General features: G+C 46.1%; 1 protein-coding gene across 1 annotated transcript; it reads left to right on the plus strand.

The window, feature by feature from the left end:
* Positions 1-9,241: 9,241 nt before the first annotated feature.
* Positions 9,242-26,897, plus strand: F2R (coagulation factor II thrombin receptor). The gene is given in 2 exon segments (NM_001103097.2): positions 9,242-9,462; positions 23,615-26,897. Coding segments are annotated over 2 exon segments (1,284 nt in total). The 5' UTR covers positions 9,242-9,374; the 3' UTR covers positions 24,811-26,897.
* The last annotated feature ends 430 nt before the right edge of the window (positions 26,898-27,327 follow it).

Consider the following 27,327-nt stretch of genomic DNA (forward strand, 5'->3'; position numbering starts at 1 on the left):
AACTTCCTTCTTCATCCTCTAGGAAAGACTTTAAGTGGAAATGTACAAGAGGAGCCAAAATTAGGGGAAGATGTTGAGAGATAAAAGCCAACCTTTAGCAGGGTCTCAAAAAGGGGCTTGTCTTAACTTTTGAGTGACATGCCTGAGTATTATTTGTATGGATGAGATCTTTGTATCATGGCAGCACCCTCAAGGAAAGCTGTGAATGTTTTCTCTTGGCCCACAAGATGAGGTAATTGTTAAAGATGTTACCAATTGCTACTTGTTTGAGATCTTGAAGGGACATGAATGAATGAGTGACCCCGAGAAGGAAGCAGGTAAGGAGGACAAGGAGCCAGTGGAGGCGTGGGTGCAAAGACTCCTGGAGCCAAGGCCTGCATCTTTCTCAGGAGGACTGAACCACCGCGACGTCAGAGCACAGTTGCTGCCTACAACCCTGAGCCACTAAGATTCTTGGGCAGTGTAGGGAAGAGAAAATAATTTTCCCTATACCCTTTAAGTTCTTTACTGAGACTCCCTGTGCTAAATGATTAACAAGAGAAAATCAAATAGTTGATTAACATGGGAGATACTCAGGAAAAACCCCCCAAATGGCTCAAGCTACCACCTTAGATGGGCTTCCCTGGTAGCTCAAATGGTAAAGAATCTGCCTGCAATTTAGGAGACCAGTTTCGATCCCTGGGTCTGGAATATGCCCTGGAGAAGAGAATGGCAACCCACTCCAGTATTCTTGCCTGGAGAATTCCATGGAGAGAGGAGCCTGGCAGGCTACAGTCCATGAAGTCACAAAGAGTCAGACATGACTGAGCAACTAACACACACACACACACACACCACCTTAGACACTATCTTCAACTAAGATAAAGATGTGAGGAAGCTGGGAGTGGGGGCAATTCTCCGGAAGGTGAGAAGAGGAAACATAGGCGCTGCAGATAAGACTGGGAAAAGTTATCTCTGGAAATAGCAGTCTTCCTGGCAAGCCCCCTTTCTACTGTGAATTTCCCTTACAATTTCCTTTACACAGAGCTTCCACTCTGCTCTCAGAGCCTCTCCTGTGTCTGCGGTTTCTCAATATAAGATTATGTCAAAGAGGCCTGTTTAGGGTGGCCTGTTCTGCTACCCTTCCCCAGCTTCCTCCCCAGGGAGCAAAGCTTTCCTTACTCATAGGAAGAAGAAAGAAAACACTGGTTTTCCTTTAGAGACACATAGCAATTGAAACACTTAACTTCATTTTTACATAGCTGACTCCTGTATCTTGATGTATGTTTGATCACAGTTGTTCCACTGTTAACAAATCATTTTTGGTCTGAAACGCTGAGAGGGACCATGCATCCCCCGAACTCCTCTTTTAAAGAAAAAAAATTTTTTTAATTTATTTTTGGCTATGTTGGGTCTTTGTTGCTGCAGGGCTTTGTTTTTGTTTTCCTCTAGTTGCAGCGCAGTGCACAGGCTTCTCTTGTTGCAGAGCATCACCTCTAGGGTGCTCAGGATTCAGAAGTTGCAGTTCCCTGGGCTACAGAGCACAGGCTCAATAGTTGTGGCCTTTGGGCTTATGCTCTGAGGCATGTGGGGTCTTCGTGGATCAGGGATTGAACCCATCTCCTGCATTGGCGGGCAGATTCTTTACCGCTGAGCCACCAGAGAAGCCCTGAACTCCACTCTTCAGCACCTAGAACTTAGAAAGAACATCACAGGATTCTAGCTACTCTCAAAGAATGTGCTCTAGTGAACTCCACAAGAGGGAAAGCCTTTGCATACTTTAATATTCTGGAGGTTTGTGATGAAGAAAGAGACCAAGTCAGTGAAAACATTGTCTGACATGACATATGTTTAAAAAAAAATGACAAACCCCAAATGAATTGATTTTTTTCTCCCTACTCCCAGGGTCACAGCAAAGCAAGACCTGACTGCAGTTTTAACCCTGCCCATAAATGTGACCCATAAAACAATCAATCTTAATTTTTGGATCAAGACTCTGGAGCTAATCTGCATGGTTAAGACCCCTGCAGTTCCCTTCCCCCAGAAGAACACGGCCTGGCTTGAAATCCTCTTTTCTTTTGCTAATACCTCCTTGTCCCACCCTCCTCCAGCCTATAAGAACCCTCTGGAGTTCCCCTCTAGTTGCTACAGGAGCTACTGTCTGATTCTTGAATCTCTGAATAAAGCCCATCAGATCTTCAAATTTACTCAATTTTGATTTTTAACACACATCTCCCTTATGTCACGAGATACATGTTGGTGTGTCTGTGTGTGGTCAGGCACCAACTGGAGGTGTTATTCATGATGTAGTTTTTACACCTCAGGCTGTGGTCAAGTAGGAGTTTGTGGTACTCCTCAACATTCCAAGAGGCAAACCACAAAACTCTGAATGATGAAAATTGTCTCTATTTTGAGAGATTCTGGTGTGTATCGGGTGGTCTAAGTGCGATCAACTTTGTAAAAACCCCATTTCCTCTGTTACTGAAACCAGGATTTAGTAACAGGTTAAGATAGAGCCTTCTAAGTCAACTCTCTAAGCTCCAGAGGACAGAGAGTGTTCCAGGCCCCGCTTCTCAGAGCCTTGGCAGTGCCTTCTAAGTGGCAGGGACACCCAGCACTGAATCCTGCCATGGGGCTGAGAAGAAGACAGATCCCCACCACCTCTCAGGTGCCCCAGGATGCTCTCGGCACTTGTACTGTAGAATCCGGTGTCGCAAACACTCCTCGGAGGACACTCGAGACAGCGGAGTACGGTTTATTACGCTAACAGGTCCTAACAAGTGATTTCAGAGGACTCGGTTTTATATCCTCAGCTACATGACGGGTTACACGTTAGTAATTAGTTTTACAACATGCAGGTGCGGAACAATTAACACTTACAGCATGCAGGTGCAGGCACTACCCTTAATCTAAGACAACCTGACCTTTACCCCCAATCTTTGTTTGCCACCTGTAAGGAGGGGGTTTCCTGGTTTTGCTTTAAGGATGGTTAACAGGGTTCAAGCCCAGTTCCCATCCTGCCTTACCATGGCTGACAGTCTTCAAGGTAGAATCCCTCTTCCCTCCTCCCAGTGGCCCCAACAGTATGAATGATCACTGGTTATCTCAGTTTAACAGTGAATATGCACTCTCCAAATAAAATAGCTCATACGGATTCCCTAGGTTGCCTCACTGTCGTTTCCTAAGAGTGTAAAATCTCTTAGCTAAAATACATTCAAGGGTGTGATGGTTAATTTTGTATCAACTTGTCCTGGCAAAAGGATGCCCAGATAGCTAGTAGGATATTATTTCTGACTATTATCTGTAAGGGTATTTCCAAAGTAGATAAGCACTTGCATCTGCAGACTGAGTAAAGATCATACTTTCTGTGGGACTTCCTTGGTGGTCCAGTGGTTAAGACTCCGCATTCCCAATGAATGCAGAGAACCCAAGTTTGATTCCTGGTTGGGGCACTAGATCCCACATGCCACAACTAAGACTCAGCAAAGCCAGATAAATAAAGATCACCCTCACAAGTGTGGACAAGCATCATCCAATCTGTAAAGAGCCCAAAAGGAACAAAAAGGTGCAGGAAGTGGAAATTCTTGTTTTTTTTTTTTTCCTCTTTGTCTTCTTGAGCTGAAACATCTGTCTTCTGCCCTGGACACCAGAGCTCCTGGTTCTCGAGCCTTCAGACTCTGAGACTTAACCCCAGCAGCCCCCCAGTTCTCAGGCTGGGAACTACTCCATCACTGCCCCTGGTTCTCAGGCCTTTGGACTCATTGAATTATACCACTGCTTTCCTGGTTACCAGCTTACAGACTTTAGATCACGGTGGGACTTCTTGGTTTCCATAACCATATGAACCAGTTCCAATAAGAAATCTCCTGTTACATATTTATCTCTATATATCCTATTGACTCTGTTTCTCCAGAGAATCCTCACTAATTCAGAAGGGAAATGAACAGATATGAGAAGTGAAAGATACTGAGGTCACCTTATATTTGGAACAAGTTTCTGTTGTTTCTTTTGAATAGATACTGAATTTGACCTTTTCCTGGCACCCCCAACCACTAGGATAGGCTACCATTCTGTCCATGGTGTAATTAGTGGAAACGCCTTGTTGACCCGCTAGAAATGATTAACTTTACTTCTAAACCCAAAACACCAATGGAGGTTTGTGCAAACAAAAGGCGGAAATAGGATTCCTTGATTACAGATCGACTGTTTGCTTAAAAAACAAATGTAGAGATATCTGCACAACACTTGGAGAATCGAATATCTAATTTGAAGACAGTTTGATCTTACACCATAGAAGCCTGGATATCATTACCATTAGCTTCCAAAAGGAAATAACTAAGGCAAGTTCTCGGGATATAGTGTTGTCCTTAGAGGGCTTCAGACAGAGGAGGGGTAAGTGGAATAGCTGAAGCAGGTAGGTCATCTAATGGGTTTAAATAAAACTGCTTTCATGGGATCTTGGGCTTAAAACTTTCACCATTTGTATAACATGTTTGTTTTAAACACACTGCTAAGTCGCTTCAGTTGTGTCTGACTCTGTGCGACCCCAGAGACGGCAGCCCACCAGGCTCCCCCGTCCCTGGGATTCTCCAGGCAAGAACACTGGAGAGGGTTGCCATTTCCTTCTCCAATGCATGAAAGTGAAAGTGAAGTCGCTCAGTCATGTCCGACCCTCAGCGACCCCATGGACTGCAGCCTTCCAGGCTCCTCCATCCACGGGATTCTTCAGGCAAGAGCACTGGAGTGGGGTGCCATTGCCTTCTCCTTTAAACACACTATTAAATACCAAAAACACTATGAGAGGATAGCTAGTGACTCATTTTAGTGCCAGACAAGTTCAAAGAAAATGAAACTGGGAACCACTATAAAGTGGTTGTGAGTGACGCATGTAATGCTGCAATAAGGAGATTTCATTTCTGGGGAATATTAACATGTTGGGGAGCCACCTCTGGTTAGGTTAATTTGATGCTCCGGGGAAGCTGCATGTATTTGCTCTAAAACTGGCAACAAAAACATTTTGGTATGGGTAACAGGGAACAGATGAAGTAGAGAGATTGATATGTTTTGCAAGAAGCTCTAAAGAGCACCCAAATACATGAATTTTCGTAGAGAAAACAGCATATCACCAACAGAGCATAATACAAAATTGGAAATTAATCAAAACTTCTAATCACTTACAGATTGAAGAAGATAAAATGAAGTTGACAAAATATTTGTACCTGAGATGCATATGTTTATACATATTTATACCTGAGATGCATATCAAAACTTACAAAATGCAGGGAGAAGTGAAAATTAAGCTAAACAGTTCAAAAAGTTAGGAGAATTAAGAGTAAATCCAAAGGAAGTCGAAAGAGGGAAATTTTTAAAACCTGTGTGAAAATTAAGGACACAAAAAATAAACAATAACAGCAACAAAAGAAGATGGGCATTTAAAAAAAAACTGGTTATTTCCATTAAAGGGAAAAAAAGGCAAAAATACATTATATAAGGAATGAAAGTGAGGTCAAAACTATAGATAAAATAGATGGCTTTAGAAGAATAAAATGTGGTATATAACATAAGAAAATGCTATAGGTTTAAAAAATTAAATATATATGTATCATATAGGTAAATTTCAAAAAATGCAAACTGCAAAAATATTCTTAAAGTATGTTACTCTGTGTAAATATTTAAAACATACAGAGCTATACTGAAAAAAAAATTGAGGGGAAACACAACTATACTAAAAGTGCAATAACATGGATGAGAAAGTTACTCTTCTGAGCAGAGAAGAAGAATGGAATCAGAAAAGTGTAGACAAAAAATCTTAAACAATACTGTATATGTAAATGCCATGGGTATTAGGTTCTGTAGTTTTCTATGCTTGAAACATCGTATCATTTAAGAAAGTAATACAAAAGCTATTCCGAATCCTGTTCAATTCTTTTTCTCCCTCAAAGCAGTTGTTTTCAGGTATGTCCCCAGCAGCCTCAGCATCACCTGGGATCTGGTTAAAAAATGTAAATTTTCAGTCCATTTCCCAGACCCGCTGAATCTAGAAATGGAACTTAACCATGGGCGGAGGGGGGGTTAACAAGCCTCCCAGGTGATTCTGGTCCAGGTGATTGAGATCCCTGTTTTAGAATGTGCCTGCAGGCATGCTTAGCTGCTTCAGCTGTGTCTGACTCTTTGCAACCCCATGGACTGTAGCCCACCAGGCTCCTCTGTCCATGGGATTCTCCATGTTAAGAATACTAGAGTGGATTGCCATGCCCTCCTTCAGGGGATCTTCCTGTCTTAGAATGCTGTTACTGAAAGCTTTGGTCTGAAACCCCTCAGATACTACCCATCACCTGAGGGTCCTTGTAAAAACGTAGAATATGATTTCATAGGCCTTGGATGGGGTCCAGGAGCCTGCACTTGTGTGTGCTATAAGTCAAAACCACCATTTCTGAAGGCAAGTTTTTGAAGGCAAGTTCAAGTTTTGGTGGCTGCTCAATTAGCAATCCACAATCTTTAGAAAATACTCAGATGAGGAGGAAACACCTCATTCTGTTGCATTCTCCTTTGCTCGGTGTATTTCAGTCCCACCCTAAAGAACTTAAGCGTTTCATTATTTCCGAAGCTCTTTTTTTTGTCACTAGAGGTACATTCTGCTCTAATGTGCTAAGTCATTTCAGCCATGTCTGACTGTGTGACCCTACGGACTATAGCCTACCAGGCTCTGTTCTAATAACTAAGGCAAAAAAAAAAAAAAGAGAGAAAAAGTTATTTTAAACTTCAGTTTTAGAAAATGGTTAAAAACATTTTCCACCAATGAAACAGATAAAATTTAAAAGTGTACTTAGAGTGTTCTTTCATTTTCAAAGCTATACATACATACATGGGCTTCCCTGGTGGCTCAGCTGCTAAAGAATCCGCCTGCAGTGTGGGAGACCTGGGTTCGATCCCTGGGTTGGGAAGATCCCCTGGAGAAGGGAAAGGCTACCCACTCCAGTATTCTGGCCTGGAGAATTCCATGGACTGTATAGTCCATGCGGTCACAAAGAGTCGGACAGGACTGAACAGACTTTCACTTTCACATACATATATACTTGTATGTGATTATAATTTCTTGAATAATGGACAGAAACTTTGAACAGTGGTCATCAATGCAGATGTGGTTCTTAGAAGGGAAGGCTGAAGATACTTTTACTTTTCATTTTATATCCTTGAACTCTTATATTTGGCTGCACATATTAATATTATATTTAACACTGTATTTCATTGATTCTGGGGGCTTCCCTGGTAGCTCCGTCAGTAAAGAATCCTCCCGCAATGCAGGAGACTCAGGTGCGATCCCTGGGTCAGGAAGATCTCCTGAAGACGGAAATGACAACCCACACCAGCATGCTTGCCTGGGAAATCCCACAGACACAGGAGCCTGATGGGTTACCGTCCATGGGATTGCAAGGGTTGGGCTTAGTGACTAAACCACCACCATTGATTCTGAGATGTTCTTTCTTCGTGTTTAAACAGTCTTGAAATTGAGGTGTTTCTTACAAGCAAAGGAATGTGACAGTTTAACTGGCAGCATTTATTTTTTCTTGCTTGTGGTACTTAAAATGACTTTTTAAAACCAATGGCATCTTAGGGAAGGATGCTGAAAAATAGTATGTCGATAGAGGGGCTGCTGCTAAGTTGCTTCAGTCGTGTCCAACTCTGTGCGACTCCATAGACGGCAGCCCACTAGGCTCCTCTGTCCCTGGGATTCTCCAGGCAAGAATACTGGAGTGGGTTGCCATTTCCTTCTCCAATGCATGAAAGTGAAAAGTGAAAGTGAAGTCGCTCAGTCATGTCTGACTCTTAGCGACCCCATGGACTGCAGCCTACCAGGCTTCTCCGTCCATGGGATTTTCCAGGCAAGAGCACTGGAGTGGGGTGCCATTGCCTTCTCCCGATAGAGTGGAGAAGTATGTAATTTTTATGGTTTACATCTACTCTTGGATATATTTTCCTCGGAGAACTGAATAAGCATTTTTAATAGCATTATTTAGTTAGGTTATTCAGTAATTTACTGAGCAACGTCTGTGTACAACAGGGCGCTGTGCGCTGAGAACGATGACGGCAAACAAGAACCAGGTGGTCTTGGCGGGTTTGGGCTTCAGGGCTCTCCTCGAGGAATCGCTTTTTAAAAAGCTTAGAAACCCAACAAGTGAGTCTCAACAGCAGTTTATCAGCCCCAGGGTGCAGAACACACCCCCACATCTGGGAGGAGAAGGGGCTGCGAGCAACCTTTCCAAGAAAGGGCCCTTTGAGGGGACCCGTTTCCCTTTGCGGTCCGAAAGACGCTCTCAGCAGATACGCTCTCCAAACGAAATCGTCGGCCCGCTCCTGCCCGCGGGGCTTCGTCCTCCAGGGGGCCCCGGCCAGAGGCTCGAGGGTCTCCGCCCTGCGCCTTGAATTTGGCCAAACTCTATCAAACCCGGGAAAGTGTGAGCTTCGGCTCCCGGGCGGCCCTTCCTCCCGAGGCGCGGGGAAAGCCCAGCCCGCCCGCCTCCGGGCACCGCGGCGCAGGTGGAGCCGGCGCGCGCCTCCGCTGAGCTCGGGCTAGAGCCAAGAGCTGCAGCCGCGCCGGGCGCGAGGGCGAAGAAGCGGCTCCTGGGACCGGATGATTCTATACCCACTCGCAGCCCGTGTGTCAGAGAACTAAGTGCCCGACCTATGAAATATCTAAGAAGCGAAATCAAGGCAAGCGAGTAAGCGTCAAAAATTCTGTTCAAAGCGAAGAGCTTCTTCTCACCCGCGGGCCACCCTGGGTCTACAGTATAAACTTTCAAATCCACTAACCCGGAGTTACAAAAGCACAAGTCGCTTTAACACTTGTGGCCAAGCTCCCATGTTTCCCAATGCGGCGCAGCGCACGGCCTGAGTCGGGCCCGGGGAGGGACGGGCTGGTGGGGGGCCGCGACCTGAGGTTCTCCGCTCAAGTCTGTGCTCCCCGGGTGAGCGGCTGATAGCTCGCGGGCCCACATCGACGGGCCGAGGAAACGACTTCTTACTCGGGTTCCCCCGCGGGGCGGGCGGCCCAAAGCGCGAGGAGGGGCGGCTAGATGGCCGAGCCCCGGCTGGCCCGGCGACAGCGGAGGGGGCGGCGGCCGCGCCGAGGCGCACACTGGCCGCCGGGGGGCGCCCTTCCAGGCCCGGCGCTCGCGAGCCCCGCCCCCGCCCGCGCCCGCGCCCCCGGGGACCTATTCCCCAGCCGGCGCCGCCAGACGCGCCGAACCGCCTCATCCTGCCCAGAGGCGAGCGGTCTGTCTGCCCGTGCGGCCGCCCTCTAGACTCCCCGCGTGCTGCCCGAGCGTCCGGGCGGCGGGCCAGCCTCCCCGAGCCGCGCCGCCCCGGCCCCGCCGAGCGCGCGGAGCCCCGGGACAATGGGGCCGCGGTGGCTGCTGCTCTGGGCCGCGGGGCTCGGTCTGTGCAGCCCCCTGGTGTCGGCCCGCACCCGAGGCCCCAGACCAGGTGAGCGTGGGCCCCGAACTCCCCTCCCGTCCGGTCCTGCAGCCCCGGGCCTCCGCGGGACCCCGGGGGTGCCCCCTGACCGCCCCTTCTCTGGGAGCCCGCTGCGGGCTCGGCCCGGACCTCTCTGCACCGACTTCTGGAGCATGCAGGGTGTGGGAGGTGGACGAGGAGGGCTCGGGCTGTCTTGGGGAAGCCGAGGGACCTCGTTGCATTTGTTGCCACTGCGGGGCCTGTTTCTCCCAGGACCACCCCGAAAAGAAAGGGGTTTCACGTTGCTCCACCAATAGCCGGTCCGGGTTTTTGTTTGTTTGTTTGTTTTCCCCCAAGAGGTGGTGGAGAACCGCTCCCGCTGAAGTTTTGTTTTGTTCAAACGGCTTTTCTTGCACATTTTGAAGGCGAGGAAAGGGGTGTAGAGAAAAGCTTGGTCCCGTGGCCCGTTCAGGGGAGAATCAGGACCTGCCGCCCCGCCGGGCACAGACAGGCCTTGTGTGGTGGTCTTGGTGCGGGATACCGAGTGATAGCTAGATCGCCACGAGGCGGTGGTCGGCGGGCTTTGTTTGCTTGTTTCCTAGGACCCAGTCTTCCAAGCGAGTTGAGGCAACAATCCAGCTCCTCACAAACGGCTCCCTCAGCCCCTGTGGGATGAAACCATTTCAGTTTCTGATCTGCTGGGAGACGGAGGTTTCTCACCTAGAATACATGTATTACTGTGCGCTGCGTGTATTTTAAAGTATCTGGCTGCCTGAGCAAATAAATGCATTTTCCAACTTCTCCCCCTTAAAAAAAAAAAAAAAAACGGGGCAGAAAAGTTGTTGCCTGGAAAGAGCCTAGATAGAAAGGGATGGGGGAAATGCTGTTATTTCTTTATAGCGATACAACTTTGTAAGCTTTCTGACCGCTTCTTTTATTCCGAGTAGTAACAAATGCTAGCTGTTTTCCTTATCTGTGAAACACTGTGTAGTCTGTATTGTTTTCGCAACTTGGAAGGAATACAGGCAGTTGGAGATGGAGAGGTGACAGAAGCTCACAGAAACTGGTTTCTCTGCTCTCCATCTTTGCTCAGGGTGAGTTTGGAGGTGATGCTTTTGAGAACACTGAGAAGCCCACACAGGAGCCCAAAAGTTTTGCAGCAGCTTCGCACATTATCTCTTGCAATGTCTGGGAAAGCAGAGAACTCCTGAAAAATTGTGTATGGTGACACTGATGTCAGATATCACTTTACAGATTTATTCTGGGATGTGCTCTTAACACAAATTTGTGTTTGAGGTTTGGGTGGTGAGGTGTTTATACAGATACCGTGTCCATGGTGTCACCTTTCTTCGCAGTGGGTTCCCTAGGAAGGTTTTGGCCTCTGGTTAGGGGAGTGAAGTTCAGACTGCTGTTCCCCACGCTTGTTACACACATCGACCTGAATGGTGCATGCTAAGACACTACTATAGATAGAGCTGAAGAACATTGGCCAATTCATCTACCCCGGATTCTGGGACCACTTTATGAGGGAGAGAAGAAAAGAGGATGAGAATGAAAAGGCACTCTTGTTAAGTGTTGTATTGTGTTTAACCCTGGGCCCAGAGGCGTTTCACTACACGTTGTCTCATTTCACCCCCTCTCATGTTTATCCCCTTTTGCCAATTCTGAAACTAAGTCTCAGAGACAGTGTACCTAAATTCCAAAAGGAGGAGGGGGTCCTGGATGCAAGAAGTAGGTGGGACCTTGTCTTTGGAGAGTTTTAAGCCCCATAAAATCAGCCAAAAATAGGTCTGCTTTTTATGATCACTGTGCGCCTGCAATTCTAAACAATGCCTGTCTTAACCACCTGTATCCGATGGAAGGAGTCAAGAGACCCCAGTCATAGGAAACCCTTCCAGGACAAGCCTTGCCCACCAGTTTGAGCTTTCTCAAAGCACTCTCAGACTTGTCCCTACTCGTTTTGGCTTTGCCTGCAAAGTGGCTTTTCCACTTTGTGGGTCCGTCATCCCCCAGCAAAGATTATAAACTTCCGTTTATCCCTTTGGCATCTAGAACAGATGTTCACTCAGCAGATACTTGAGAAATTCCTGAGTTCATTAACCAGTTTACCTTTCTTTGTCCAAGCAGTACAAGTGAGACTCTCTCATCAAAGCGTGTCAGTGTCCTAGAGGTGAGGTCCGTCGATTCTATAAAGGTCTGGAGAGTAAAAGGTGCCAGAAGCGCTGATGGTGACTGTGGCAGAGGGGGTCGGATGGGAGATTCCATGTACTGGCTTCCTGCCCACAAAGTCAAGCTCAGTTCCTTAGTATAGAGAAGGTGCCTGTTCCCGTGCAGGATGGGTCCCCAGCCTCCCTTATTACTGAGCCTCCCCTATTACATAATCTATTACGTTAACTGTACTTCGCCCAGCCCCCGCCCTGTAGTTCCACCTCCCGGGAGCTGTGCTTTCTCTGGCTCTGTCCCCAGGCCATTCCTCTGGCCAGAATGCCCTTCCCACACCCTACTTGTTCACCTTTAATGAAAAACAGCTACTTTATGTCAAGAACCTACTACAGCCAGCACCCTGCCTAGACGCATTACAGACACTATTTTACTTATCCTGTATCTACCGTTTGAGTAGATGGCATCCCCATTCTACAGGTAAAAACTGAGGCTCCCAAATGCTTAAGTCACAAGTGCAGTTACAAGTGAAACACATTTGACCACAGGCCTTTTCCGCCAAGTGCAGGCTTTCTCTACTGTCCACTATGAAGAGGAAGCCATCCAGAGCCCCCAGCCCCTCTGACAGCAGAGAAATAATCCTGCAGTGCTTCCCAGGATCCCGGAAGGCAGAGTCTGTGCCCCTCTAGCTGGGGAGCCCAGGTCTAGCACACAGAGGTGCTTAGTAAGCGTAGATGCATCGATTGTGGTACCCTGCCTTTACTCTCTGAAGCGGATGATAAGGCAGTCTGTGACTAGACCTCCGTCATGAATGTGCAGGTTAATTGGCCATTACTGAGAGGCTGTCATCTTCCGCCCAACAAATGACACGAAACGAGACAGTGAAGCTGCTTGTAGTCAAGCAGAAACCTCTGAAAGTCAAATTTCTTATGAATCAGCAAGTCGTTTTCTACCCCAGCATCTCAATCACTTAAAACTTCCTCCTTCCCGTCCTTTTTCCCGTTCATTCGCTCCTTAGTGACCGGGGCACTGTGTTCATAGGACACGTCCTGCGGTTGGCCCACGCTTCCTTCGAGTGAGGACAGGTACTGGGGCGTTCTGGCCCCTCCTCAGGAATCCTCTCACGTCATCTCTAATGGTTGCCCTTCCAGCCCTGCCTCCTTCTTTTCAGTTCAGCGTGTCTCTGCCCTCCCTTCTTTCCAGCTCAGCATTTCTCTACCTTTTATGTCTAAACAGACGAGCATGCTGTCAGCCCTGATTCGCAGCTCCTCATCAGCTCTGAGTTTGCTCCTTTGCCAGCCTGCTTCCGGCCATCGTTTCCCTGTGCCCTTGCTGCCCCTTCTCTCCTCTCTCGGGCAGCTCACTCCTGTCCTGTCACTGCAGCAGACGGACTCAGCTGAGCCTGAGTTGGAGTTCCGCTGAGACCCTGGAGTCCCCAGGACCCTGCGCTTCTCTCGTCTCACTCTCTCTGGACACACATCCTTCTTTTCCCTTGAAACTCACCCTTCCTCCCTTCTTTCCTTCTCTTCCTCCTTCCCCTTCTCCCTCCTCCCTTCCTTCTTGTCTTCCTCTGCTTCCAAAGTTGAGGTCAATATTGTTCAACACAGGGAATGTAGCCAATATTTTGTAATAATTTTAAATGGAAAGTAACCTTTCAAAACTGTATAAAAAGATTACCTTGAAATGAGTGAAAAGAATTTTTAAATAATTGCATTAAACAATATAAGATTGTGCGATTGAGCATATGACGCAGAAATGCAGCCTTTCTTTGACACACACAGTGCAGAGGAGGGGCACGGAATGAAGATATATTAGAGTTAGGGACTGACGCTGCAAGGCCGTTGGAACCCACTGGAAGAAATGAAGAGGACCAAACTGGGGGATAACATTAATATCAAAATTAACTCTATGGATATAAAAATAATTAAACACAATTGAGGTAGAATCTACATAGCATAAAATTAACCATTTTTAAGTTTACAGTTAGTGGCATTTAGCTCATTTACAGTGTGGTACACCTACCGCCTCTGCTGCTGCTGCTTCTGCTAAGGCGCTCCAGTCATGTCCGACTCTGTGTGACTCCATAGACGGCAGCCCACTAGGCTCCTCTGTCCCTGGGATTCTCCAGGCAAGAACATTGGAGTGGGTTGCCATTTCCTCCTCCAATGCATGAAAGTGAAAAGTGAAAGTGAAGTCGCTCAGTCGTGCCCGACTCTTAGCGACCCCATGGACTGCAGCCTACCAGGCTTCTCCGTCCATGGGATTTTCCAGGCAAGAGTACTGGAGTGGGGTGCCATCGCCTTCTCCACCTACCACCTCTATCTAGTTCGAAAGGAAATCAGGTCACCATCACGCGCTCGGCCCCATCCCCTACCTCCAGCTCTTGGCAGGGCTGATTTGCTCTGGGTTCACCACTTCTGCGTATTTCCGCACATGAATGGAATCATATCATGCAGCCTTTTGTGTCTGGGGGACTGCATCCCCTTTACTGTGGGATACTCACAGAACCCCAGAAGGATCATCAGGAACCCCAGCCTGGGTTTATTTTTGACTAGGACGACAGTATCCAGGACTCACACTTTCGACATTGAGAATTTTCTGTTTGTTTCCCTACTTTGTGGTTTATTTCATTCTGCCATTCACCTCCTCATGCTTATGCCCAAAACTGTCAGAATACACAGTTCTCTGTCTAGACTGAGCTTCCCCCAGACAGCCTCTCCCACATTGACCTTGGGATGTGTGCGTACTTAGTCGCTCAGTTGTGTCCAACTCTTTGTGATCCCACGGACCGTGGCCCGCCAGCTCTGCTGTCCATGAGGATTCTCCAGGCAAGAAAACTGGAGTGGGTTGCCATTTCCTTCTCCAGGAGAACTTCCCAATCCAGGGATCAAACCCAGGTCTTTCTCATTGCAGGCAGATTCTTTACTGGCTGAGCCACCAGGGAAGCCCTTACCTTGGGATGGTGCTTGGAAAAACCCATGAAGTGATGCCTCCTTTTTCTCCATCCCAAGGCATCCAATGATGTTTTGCCACTTACCAGGCCATTACAGGCCTTTATTTGCTTTCAAAAGAGCCTGCTTTTGGAAATAACAGGAATAATCTGAAATTTGCACTTCAAAACAAATATTGAACTTCAGGAAAGGACCTAATCTAATCTCATCTATTTACACTTCAAGTCTGTAGTGGATTAAAAGTGTCAGGTATTATGTATTATAAAGGAGTGTTTTCTGGTATTTTCTTTTTTGCTAACCAGCAGTAAGGACTCTAAGGAATATGCTTTACATGGTGACAGGGTTGCTGCCTGTATGTTCAGTAAATGCCCGGGGACAGTCATGGTGTACAGTTAACAAAAGTTTTCCCAACCAGTACTCACCTTTACCACGTGCTATGCATTCATTTTCTACGTGATTTTAAAAGCTTGTTATAGTTCTGTGCATTGATTTCATAAGCAGCGTCAGGTCCCTACCATCATCTCAACACTGGCACAGCAGGCCAGTTCTGTCAGCAGAACTGAGGCTTATGTGGCCTTACAAGAAGAGTTCTGCTTTCCAGGAAGTGCTGTTTATGACCGTTTCTATCATCTCTAGAACGTAGCTTCTTTGAGTTCAGGTTTACAAGCTGCAGTAGGACTTGGGTGGGGTTGGGGGTGGGGGTGTGGAAACATTTGGTTCTGGGGAAATCGGCGATGGTAAACATCCTTTACTGTAAATTAGTTTTCCTGTCAGCTCGGCGTCTTGTAGACAGTGGTATCCCCACGCCTGTCCCTCTGGGTGGAGAACGGGCCTGGAGGAATGGGGAGAGCCAGGATCAGAGTCCTTCCCAGAGACCCTGCTAGTCTTCTGACCCCACGAGTTGAGTTGGGCCCTGGCCTTCGGGAGGGGCCCCCACACACATTTTAGTGCCTGCAGTGGTGTTGGGTACTCTGGTGTTTACATTTTCTGGTTGGCCTTGCTTCCTGTAACCCCTACGCCCCTGGCTTCCCCCAGGTTTGCTTTGGGATGCTCCCAGCCTGCTCCAGAGGGTGGGAGGGGCAGGGGCCACCGCAGGCAGGGGCCGTCTCATCTTCAGTCTGCAGTCAGGGCTTATCTTATTCTCTGATTCTTGTCCTCAGCAGAGATTTTTGTTCATTTACTTGCTCACTTGCTTCTGCCTTATCTGAAACAGTATTCTAAACATCTCTTTCTCTGTTTTGTCCTTGACCGACTCTTACTACATCTGTCCTGTCTGTGAAGGCTGGGTTGTTGGCATGTGGTTGGTGTGTCGCCAAGGTCAGCAGGACTTGTGATTCCCAAGCAGCAGCTGTGCCCATCATCAGCCGAACTCACACACTCACATGGCTGTGTCCCACTTGCTGTATATAGTTCCGAAGGGTGGGCAGATTGTTTGGTGAAATGCTAGAGAAGAAAAGCGTACTCTTTCAGGAGCAGGTCCTGAATTCACAGCTTCCTTGAAGAGACCGGGTAAGTGGTGTTCAAAGAGCAGGAGCTTCAGAACCAGGCAGATGTGGCTCAGTCCCCAGCTGCCCCACTTTCTATCTGTGGGGCGTTGGATCAGTCACTTAGCCTCTGCACATCCTTGTTGTCTGTAAAATAGGCTCTGTCACGCTTATCTCATAAAAATACTGGGGTTACATGAGGTAGGGAAGTGAAATATCGAGCACAAAGTAACTGCTCAACAAATGTCTTCTTCATACCCACACCCTCCATATTCCAGAAACGCCTTGGAAGGGCTGGTGTAGCATGAATTCTCTCAGTGTAAAGCTGTGTTCACACAAACATTCAAGCACCTTTTCCCCTTCAAAACTAAGACAAAACAGAAATGAAAGCAAAAACTGTTGTCTTTAGTTTTTGGTGGCTAGGAAATGTGCATAAAATGTTTTTCTTCTTTTATTTCTCACTTTTCATTATGGAAACTTTCAAAGATACCTAATGTGGGCAGTACAATTACCCCCTATATGCTTTATTTGTATCCTCACTTTCCTCCTCTCCAAATGGACAATTTTAAAGCAAATCCCAGACACACGGTATCTTTTCATGTGTAAATATATCACTATATATACTTCATGTAACCACAGTGACGTTATAACACCTAAGAAGACTGAACAACAGTTTCTTAATATTGTGAACTATTCGAATGGTCAGTGTTCACATTTCGCTGATTGTCTCATAAATGCTTTTTCGGTTGGTTTATTTGAATTGGGATCAAATGAGGTCCGCTGTTGCATTAGGTTGACGTACCCTTAAGTCTCTCTTAATCTGTAATGGTTTTCCCTCTCCTCTTTTTTCAAGGCTCTGTGTCAGAGAAACTGGGTCATCTCTCTTCTAGACTTTCCTGTTACATACTGGGTCTATCCAGCAGGGCTGTTCGACATGCCCTTCTCTCCTGTGCATTTTCTGTAATGTGGTCCATTTGGAGATTTAGCCTGATTTATTTGGTTTTTCTCCAAGACTGCCTGACCTAGTGGTGGTGTGTACACACCTGTTACATCACCTGTTTGTTTTTAATTTGTTTGGCAACACCAGTCTTAGTTGTAGCATATGGGATCTAGTGCCTTGTCCAGAGATTGAACCCACGTCCCTGTGCTGAGAGCGCAGATCCTAGCCCCTGGGCCGCCAGGGAAGTCCTGTCTCTCTTTTTTGAGAACTTAAGGTTGCACAGTGGACTCGGGTGTGCTCAAGTGACCCAGTTATCAGAGTTCCTATCACCTATCCTTACACCTCAACCTTTTTTTTTTAAGAGACTAATGATCATTGGACTAAATCTTATTTCATTAAGCACTTCAAGATGCATTTCTAAATCTGTCATTGTTTCTGTGTTTATAAGCTGGGATTATTTTATAAACTAGAAGTTTCCTTCATTGACTATTTGGCTTCCCCAAAATATTTTCAATATAGAAAAGGCAAGATAAATGCTGAATCTGGCCTTTATTTACCAATTTTCATACTGGGTCCCCTCGTTTCCTCCAAAAGTGACCCAAAAAGGTTTTATTTTCCTTGAAGTATAATTATGAACTCATCAGTTCAGTCACTCAGTCATGCCTGACTCTTTGCGACCCCGTGGTCTGCAGCACACCAGGCCTCCCCGTCCATCACCAACTCCCAGAGCTTACTCAAACCCATGTCCATTGAGTCGGTGATGCCATCCAACCATCTCATTTTCTGTTGTCCCCTTATCCTCCCGCCCTCAATCTTTCCCAGCATCAGGGTCTTTCCATTGTTTCTCCATCTATTTGCCATGAAGTGATGGGACCAGTTGCCATGATCTTAGTTTTCTGAATGTTGAGCTTTAAGCCAACTTTTTGACTCTCCTCTTTCACTTTCAAGAGGCTCTTTAGTTCTTCTCTTTCTGCCATAAGGGTGGTGTCATCTGCATATCTGAGATTATTGCTATTTCTCCCGGCAATCTTGATTCCAGTTTCTGCTTCATTGAGTCCAGCATTTCTCATGATGTACTCTGCATATAAGTTAAATAAGCAGGGTGACAATATACAGCCTTGACATACACCTTTTCCTATTTGGAACCAGTCTGTTGTTCCATGTCCAGTTCTAACTGTTGCTTCCTGACCTGCAGATAGGTTTCTTAAGAGGCAAGTCAGGTGGTCTGGTATTCCCATCTCTTTCAGAATTTTCCACATTTTTTTGTGATCTACACAATCAAAGGCTTTGGCATAGTCAATAAAACAGAAGTAGACGTTTTTCTGGAACTGTTTTGCTTTTTCGATCATCCAACAGATGTTGGCAATTTGATCTCTGGTTCCTCTGCCTTTTCTAATAGATCTTAACAAATATGACGTTCTCCCACATTTCCATGCATTTCTGTCATTATTCTCTTAATGATCTTTGGCCACTGGGAAGGGCCCTTGGACTGACTTCAGAGTCTTTCTGACCTGACCCTAATGTTCTTTGAAGACATTCAGGGGTCGTCTTGTGCACTTCCTCCCCCAGATCTGGCACCAGCAGTTTCTTTAAGGAGCACTTCTTTTTATGATGCATGATTCCATCTTAGACCGTCGAGTATCCCACTCATGTTGTTTTCTGCTTGGAGTTAGTATGTTTCCATCATTCTTCCATCACCCCCTTCTTGATTGCCCTTTAGCCTGTAGTGTTGAGTCACTGGTGGGGAAGTGCAGGGGACAGCTGTCCTTCTCTCTGAATGTAGGCAAGGTCCTGGGATTTCTGGTTTCTTAACCCACCAAGGGTGAGCCCTCTGGGCCAAAGCTCTGAGTCAGAACTGAAGCTGGCATATTCTGGGAGGCTGACATGGTATAAATCCCAGGATCATGAGGGACCTTGAGAGAACATCTGGGCATCACTCTGCTTCTAGGCCAGATCTCGTCAAAGTCAGAAAAAGTGCCATGCCTGACTTATAATTTCTAAGTCTCCAGAGTTAGAGAGTCCACATTCAAACTCATTAGCAATAGTCTATGTTCAACAATCAAAATTACTCTAGAGCCATTTCAGGAAACCTGAATTAAGTGAAACTTTTGCAACAAATATGAGGATCAATTTTAGGACCTGACCTAGTTTTTTTTTTTTTTAAGCCATAACTTACCAATAAAAACACAGATGTTACAGGAGTTTTTGATCCACTGACAGGCACTTTCTCCTTGACCTAGGACTAAAGTAAAAGCAAGATTCCCAAACTCAAATTTCAGCCCAAGGCACAAGCTAGTTGGATTTATCTAGTCACCTGGAATTGGTTTTATTTTTTCTTTGATGCTGGTATACAGTTAAATAAACAAAATTTACTGACATCCTGTAATCCCATAAAGGCCAAAGTATCAAAACCTGTGGTGGCAAGAAAAGGTGACGCCTTAGGCAATGATATCTATTCACGGGATTATGCATTCTTCCTGGGCTCCAGCCTATAAAAATGTCATGTTCGACATACTGCCCAAGAAGGCTGAGCCAGAGAAGAAATTTTTGAAAACAAATACTGATTCCTAAAGTGTTGGGTTGGCCATAAAGTTCATTCGGGTTTTTCCGTAAGCTACGAGAGAAAAAGCCGAACGAAATTTTTGGCCAACCAAGACTAGCTACAGCGCAAAGCCTAATGACAGTTTTATGTTCAGGCCAAGTGACAGCGTCTAAGAGTTGAGTTGTGGGTGTTCGTAGATTTCCAGGGTGTCACTCCTCTGGGTCACGGCCTGACGCTCACGTAGCTTGCACACAGGCATGCATGTGCTTGTCTCCCCTCTATACGTGACATGACGAGTCCTCAATCCGGCCAAGCCCCCCGCGGACTTTCTGCAGCAGAAAGTTATGTTATTTTAAGGTTCCTGTGGGTCAGCATTTTTAAAGACACATATCTTTGTGGTCCCGAAGTGCCAGAACTCATTCATTTCTTTTCTTCCACCTCCCACACATTCATGACTTCGAGGGTAGCCTCACTTCCCTCCCACGGGGCCCGTTGAACCAGGGTCTAGATCCCACGTGACCCGATCAATACACACAGAGTGAATTAGATGCATCACAAGAGGAGGGAAGTGATCCTTGAGGGAAAGGTTGTGAATTTGAAATTTGATTTACGGCTCTGAATGCTGGGGCTCTGTACCTTATAGCCTCTCCATGTCCCTCGTCACACAGAAAAACTAAACACAGTTATATGTTGAGGGAGGGAAGAGGAACACAGATTCCATCTTAATTTCTTTGCTTTTTTAATTTTTTGCTCTCAAAACAATTGAGAGCAAGAAACAAACTACATTGAAGTGATGGGGAAGGATAATAATTTCTCACACTGGTTAATTTTTGAAGTTTACAAAGTGAACATATATCCTCATTTCATGTGTGATGCTCCAAGCTGCCAGCAGGTATTGAATCTTCCCATTTCAGTGATCCTGAGACTGAGTTCAGAGGAGTTAAGTGACTCCTGGTAGAGGCAGCTGTTGTTTGTTGTTCGGACTCTTTTGCAACCCCACGGACTGTAGCCCTCCAGGCTCCTCTGTCCATAGGATTTCCCAGGCAAGAATACTGGAGTTGGTTCTTGTTTCCTACTCCAGGGGATCTTTCTGACTCCGGTATCGAACCTGCGTCTTCTGTATTGCAGGTGAATTCTTTACCGCTGAGCCATCGGGTAGAGCCAGCATTAGAATGTAAATCTATAATTAAAAGCCAATTTAAGGACCACACCTCCTACCTGTGGGCCAGGGTACTAGAGAGACTTGGAGATTAAATAGGAACTATTTCCCACCCTTGGGGAACAACCTCAATATCTATGTACACTCAGGCTCATCACTGCAGATTTTTGTTCTTCCCGTGGGACAGATCGAGACTTTATCCTCAGGGGACCCGTTCGTGCTCTTGCTACGGTCATCTGACCTCAAGCTTTCAGTACCAGGCCCTGCTCTACTGTGGATCAGTTGGTGCCACTCTAGGTTTGCTCTTCATTTTGGAAATAGATGCCAATTTATTGTGTTTTATTTTGTAGTTCTAGAAGTCCCGTTGGTTGGTTTCATTGCTATTTTCTATTTCTTCATTCATTTCAATGAAATCTTTCTCTTTCCTCATTAAAGCATCGTTGCAGCACACTCTTTAAAATCCTTATCTGCAAGTTGTAGCATCTGAGTCATCTTGGGATTGGTTTCCATTGACTATCCCTTTCTCTTGAGACTGGGTCACACTTTGCTGATTCTCTTTACAGCGAATGATTTTTAACTGTATGCTGAATATTATCCTACTGTAAACACTCAAGATTTTGTCTTATTTCTCTAAAGAGTGTTGCTGTTTTTGCTTTAGCAGGCAGTTAATTTGGTTGAACTCAAACTGCAAATGTTTCCTCTTGAGCAAAAAAGCTCAAACAGCACTTCCATTCTTTTAAGTCTAGCAGAGCAGCTTCATTTCTCCCCTGAGTGTGCCCCAAACCTGGGGCAGAATTTACACTGGACTCTGCGGCTCTCCATGCCTCTCCGACTTGCTCTTTTCTGGGATTCTTTCCTCAGTTTCCAGTGACTGTGGTTGCCCTGAACACTGTCTTCCAGTTCTTCGGGCCACAGAGACTATGAGGTTTCTATCTGAGTTTCAGCCATCTTTCATGGCACTGACTTTGGCCTCCTCTCAAGCTAAAAGCCACTGAAAGCCAGAAACCCACTGGTTGCCATCTTCTTTCAAGACCCGTCCCTCCCCTCCCCAACACGACTGTGAACCTACATAACTTCAGATCACTGATTCGGAGGAGGAAAGGAATCCAGAGTCTGTAATTTTTGTTTAGGGGATAGTTGGGTCTGGTAAGGACCTTCCAGAAGCAGCATTCTCTTTTACTGCATCATGCTTTTCTGTGTAAGTTTTTGTTTGCAGGAACGTTCCAGTACTGAAAAATAAAACTGAAAGCTGGAAATTTCACTGTACTTACCTCATTTCCAGCCAGTTCTCAATCCCCTGACCTCAGTTCTGAGTGACATATGTCCAGCCTTTGTGGTAATCGCCCCCAGGGATGGAAGCCTCATCCTTTTCCCCTGGGGTTTCTGTCCCCACTCTTCAGCTCCTCAAAGCCCAACAGAAGCTCTCTGTCCAAGTCCCCTCAGTGACAGAATGACAGTGCGGCTCCCGGGAAGCCAACGCTGGTGGAGTTCAGCAGCTGAATGCTGCATTTCTGTGATGAACATTTCCACTGGAGGTTTTTGGTGGAGGAGGGTGATAAAGGAAGGATGTTTGCAGCAGAGCCTTTATGGTAATTTCTAGTTGACACTCAAAAGAGCCTGGCTGGCCTGGCATCTGCCTGGATGCATGTGGCATTTTGGAACCGAGCTGAGGGAGGCACTGACCTAGAACTGGTGCTGCTCCACTGACCCACTGAGGAGGGAGACAGGGAAGATGACTCAAGTGGTAGGTGCCTTGCGGTTTCATTAGACAGTAACCTGAGGGACTGCAGCTTGGACCCAAAGATGATGAGAGATTAGGGACATTCTACTGTGTAAACAAGCCGAAGCTAGTAAAGGAGAGCTTCTATCACCCGGATAATTGTCATGGAAACTGGGTCCCCTCAGTCTTGCTCAAGGAGAAGGCAATGGCAACCCACTCCGGTACTCTTGCCTGGAAAATGCCATGGACGGAGGAGCCTGGTGGGCTGCAGTCCATGAGGTGGCTAAGAGGCGGACACGACTAAGCGACTTCACTTTCACTTTTCACTTTCATGCACTGGAGAAGGAACTGGCAACCCACTCCAACGTTCTTGCCTGGAGAATCCCAGGGATGAGAGATCCTGGTGGGCTGCCGTCTATGGGGTCGCCCAGAGTTGGACACGACTGAAGCGACTTAGCAGCAGCAGCAGCAGCAGTCTTGTTCAAAGTCACCTCTAGCTCCATAAGCTTTAAGATGTTCCCTCAACTTTCTGTGTTGATTTTTCCATGAGGGAGAATGGATTTCAAGGGGTAGCCACAAACCAAATGGGGGGAAAAATGTATACCTGCAGGCCTATGGAGGAAAGAGAAGTCATGTAGCCTGGGGTAATTTGTTTATATAGACAGTGGCTCACATAGAAAAGAAGTCATGGCTTTTTTCTTTTACATCAGCCTGTACTCAGCCTGTCCTGATATCTGCAGCAGAGATCTCTGAAAGTCTGTGGTTCACCTCATCTCTCTGAGGAGCAGAGCTTGAAAAGCGTTTGCTTGTGCCAGAACAAAATGTGGTACACTATCTTGAGTTAGCTAATTCCCTGATGAAGTCTGGGCTCCCTGGTGGCTCAGTGGTAATGAACCCACCTGCCAGTGCAGGAGACTCAGGTTCGATCCCTGGGTCCGGAAGATCCCCTAGAGAAGGAAATGGCAACCCACTCCATTATACTTGCCTGGGAAATCCCCAGGGACAGAGGAGCCTGGCGGGCTACAGCCCGTGGGGTCGCACAGAGTCAGATGCAATGGAGCGCACACACAGAGACACACACACAGATAAAGTCTGTCATCCATTGAGTGTCACATGCTCTTTACCACCAACTCTCCCAGGAAGAAAACAAAAAGCCAAAGTCAAGTGTACTCTCTCCTTGTCTCTTTTGCCTTCTTAATTCCTTTAAAATTTTTTTTACTTTTCAGGGACAGACCCAACAAACGGTACTCTGGGTCCTCGGTCTTTCTTTCTCAGGAATTCCAATGACGGATATGAACAAATCCCACTGCCAGAGGATGAGGACTCGAGTGAAGGTGAATTCACAGAAGACAGATTAAGCTCAGGCAACAGAAGCAGCCCGCCTCAAAAGTCACCCCCTGGGTTTATCTCCAAATCCGCCTCAGGATATCTGACCAGCGCCTGGCTGACTGTCTTTATCCCCTCAGTCTACACGGGCGTGTTCCTCGTCAGCCTTCCTCTGAACATCATGGCCGTCGTGGTGTTCGTCTTGAAGATGAAGGTCAAGAAGCCGGCCGTGGTGTACATGCTGCACCTGGCCGCGGCAGACGTACTCTTCGTGTGTGTGCTTCCGTTCAAGATCAGCTACTACTTCTCCGGAAGCGACTGGAGGTTCGGGTCTGCCATGTGCCGCTTCGTCACGGCGGCCTTCTACGGGAACATGTACGCCTCCATCATGCTCATGACGGCCATCAGCGTCGACCGCTTCCTGGCCGTGGTGTACCCCATCCAGTCCCTCTCCTGGCGGACCCTGGGGCGCGCTTCCTTCATCTGCCTGGCCATCTGGGCCATGGCCATCGCGGGGGTGGCGCCCCTGCTCCTGCAGGAGCAGGCCACCCAGGTGCCGGGGCTCAACATCACCGCCTGCCACGACGTGCTCAACCAGACGCTGCTGGAAGGCTACTACTCGTACTACTTCTCCGCCTTCTCCGCCGTCTTCTTCTTCGTGCCGCTGACCCTTTCCACCGTCTGTTACGTGTCCATCATCCGATGCCTCAGCTCTTCCACGGTTGCCAACCAGAACAAGAAGTCCCGGGCTTTGCTCCTGTCCGCGGCTGTCTTCTGCATCTTCATCCTTTGCTTTGGACCCACAAACATCCTTCTGCTTCTCCACTACGCGTTCCTTTCCTCTGATCCCATGACAGAGGCCGCCTACTTTGCCTACCTCCTGTGTGTCTGCGTCAGCAGCATAAGCTGTTGCATCGACCCCTTGATATACTACTATGCTTCCTCGGAGTGCCAGAGGCACCTCTTTGCTATCTTACACTGCAAAGAAAGTTCAGATCCCGGCAGCTGTAACAGCAGCGGTCAGCTGATGCCAAGTAAAATGGACACCTGCTCTAGTAACCTGAGTAGCAGTCTATACAAAAAGCTCTTAACTTAGGAAAAGGGACTGACAGTGAGTTAAAAAGAAAATGTTAAAAAAGCAAATCACCTGAGGAGTCAACTTCATCCCTGACAGAAGTGTTTCCTTTACCATCCAAAACAACAAACTTGTGATTTATGTGGCTCCCTAGGAGAGCTTGTGTATTTGTTAGTTACAGACAAAAGTAACAGGAATAGAAAACATTCCAGGAGAGTATTGCCAGAGTTACCACAAGAACTAAGCATCTCTGTTTTTATATATTTACATGCTGATTATAGATATATGTGTGTGTGTGTGAATTTATACACATGGACTTATATCATTTGCAGTACAGTACAGAATAGGCACTTGGAAACCCTCTCTTTTTTCACCAGAGACTATGGAAATAAACTCTGATTTTCTGATTTAACATGCAAAGTTTAGGTTGGAGTTTAACTCGGAACATCTGAAGAAGCCCATGAGGAGTGAGGGATTCTACACTTTGGACTCGCACAGCTTTTGCAAATAAATGTATTTTTAAATTGTTCAACAGCAATGTTTAAATTGTTGGGGGATGAGACTTAGTACTAGCTGTGTGTACAGAAAGTTCTTTTGTTTTTCTTGTTAAATATATCAATGTTTGAATTCTTAAAATTATTAAAGCGGATGAAAACAGATGATGTGGGTAGCATTTTTGCTGCTTTACATGCCACGTGTGTAAACTGAGAATGAGCAGAAGTCCCACCAGTGACCTGAGGCTGGCTTTCAAAGCGACTTGCCCCCCTCCCCCAGATGAAAGACTCCAGGCAGTAGATACAAGACAGAGCCACGTGTTTGCTATCCTCTGCTGGGATTCCCCCAAGGATTGGCCATGAGCTTATCATGTTTATTAGAAATTGGAGTAGGATGTGCCATCCCAAGAGATAATGAACATAGAAGACTTCTCTGCCTATTTTAAGAGTGGAGAAAGAAGGCATGTCTGCTTGCAGCAGTTAGGCTGCAAGGGTCACTGTCAGCTGGAACCAGCCACAGACAAGCATGGACAGTCATCGTGTGCTCTAGGCATGCATGGGTGCTGGGCAGACAGAGTTGAGTCAGTCTGAAACCTACTCTGGAGAATAACAAAGTGGACCAACATATGGTGTGGACAAGAAATGCATCAATATGTAAAGAAGTGGTTTAGCCAGATGCCACCAGGAAGTGCCACATAATCGAGCCTGGCGGGTGAAGAACTTTGAACATTTGGGTTACTGCTTCCTGTGGTTATAACTTGAGATGAAAACATCATATATTACAGGAAGCATGTTTTTAAAAATAAGTCCTTCAGTAACAGAATATGAAATGTTTTATTACAGTGTTATTCAAGCAAGATAATTATAAATTCTGTATATAATATAATCATCAGTCTATATATCAACATGAAAGCAAAGTTATACATAAAAGATTGAAAAAATAAAACATCAACTAAGGAGAAAAAGTAAGTCCTTCAGTCTGACTTAATTGGACACTATTTACCAATGTTTTGTTCAGTACATACTCAAATCAGATTTTTTAAAAAGCATTAATTATGTCAGATTAGAAATGGCAGAAGAAATGGAATTGACTTTGAAATCTAGGAAAATATTCTCCATTTTTTCCATTCACTTTTATTAAGAGTTAATGAAATGACTTTAAAAGCATTTTTAACCCTATGATGAGTATCAAGTACAGAATATCCTCATGTATTTAGCAAAATAATTAAAAATAATGTTGATATATATCTTTTTTCCTTATGAAAAAACATTGGCATTTTAAACAAACAGAAAGCTGTAAGACAAGTGCTTACAATTTAAAAGAGCAAACTGTTTCCAAATGCCATTGAATAATTTACATAAAAGTATGTATTGTAAGTAAAAGTTAACATTGTTTTTATTAATTTGGTTACTATATTCATTTTATCTAATTTAGTGAAGATATGCTGTCACTGTTTATTCATTGTTTATATTGAAATACTGACTTAAAATCTGACTTAATAAGACCCATTACTGTATTATCAGTATGTACTTATAAAATATTACATCACTGTTTTTATGTTCTTTTTTTTAAATGTATATAACCTCTATTAATAAACCTGAAGGTTTGCTTGATATCTGTTTGGAATAAAATTTTATTGTGTCTTTAGAGCCTGGCAGGAAGGCCAGTCTAAGGATTTAGCTGTTGTTTGTTGTTTAGTCAGGAAGTCACCTCAGACTCTTTGTGACCCCGAGGACTGTGGCCCACCAGACTCCACTGTCCATCAAACCCACGTCTCGTGCATTGGCAGGCAGATTCCTTACCACTCAGCCACCAGGGAAGCCATTAATGAAGAGACAATTTGCAGAGGTGTGGGCCAGGGTTAAGGGGCTTCCCAGGTGACAGCAGTGATAAAGAACCTGCCTGCCAGTGCAGGAGACGTAAGGGACGTGGGCTCAACCCCTGGGTTGGAAAAATCCCCTGGAGAAGTCCATGGACAGAAGAGCCTGGGGGGCTACAGTCCATAGGGTCACACAGAGGCAAACACCACTGAAGCGACTTAGC

This window comes from Bos taurus, chromosome 10, assembly GCF_002263795.3.
Source record: "Bos taurus isolate L1 Dominette 01449 registration number 42190680 breed Hereford chromosome 10, ARS-UCD2.0, whole genome shotgun sequence".
NCBI lineage: Eukaryota > Metazoa > Chordata > Mammalia > Artiodactyla > Bovidae > Bos > Bos taurus.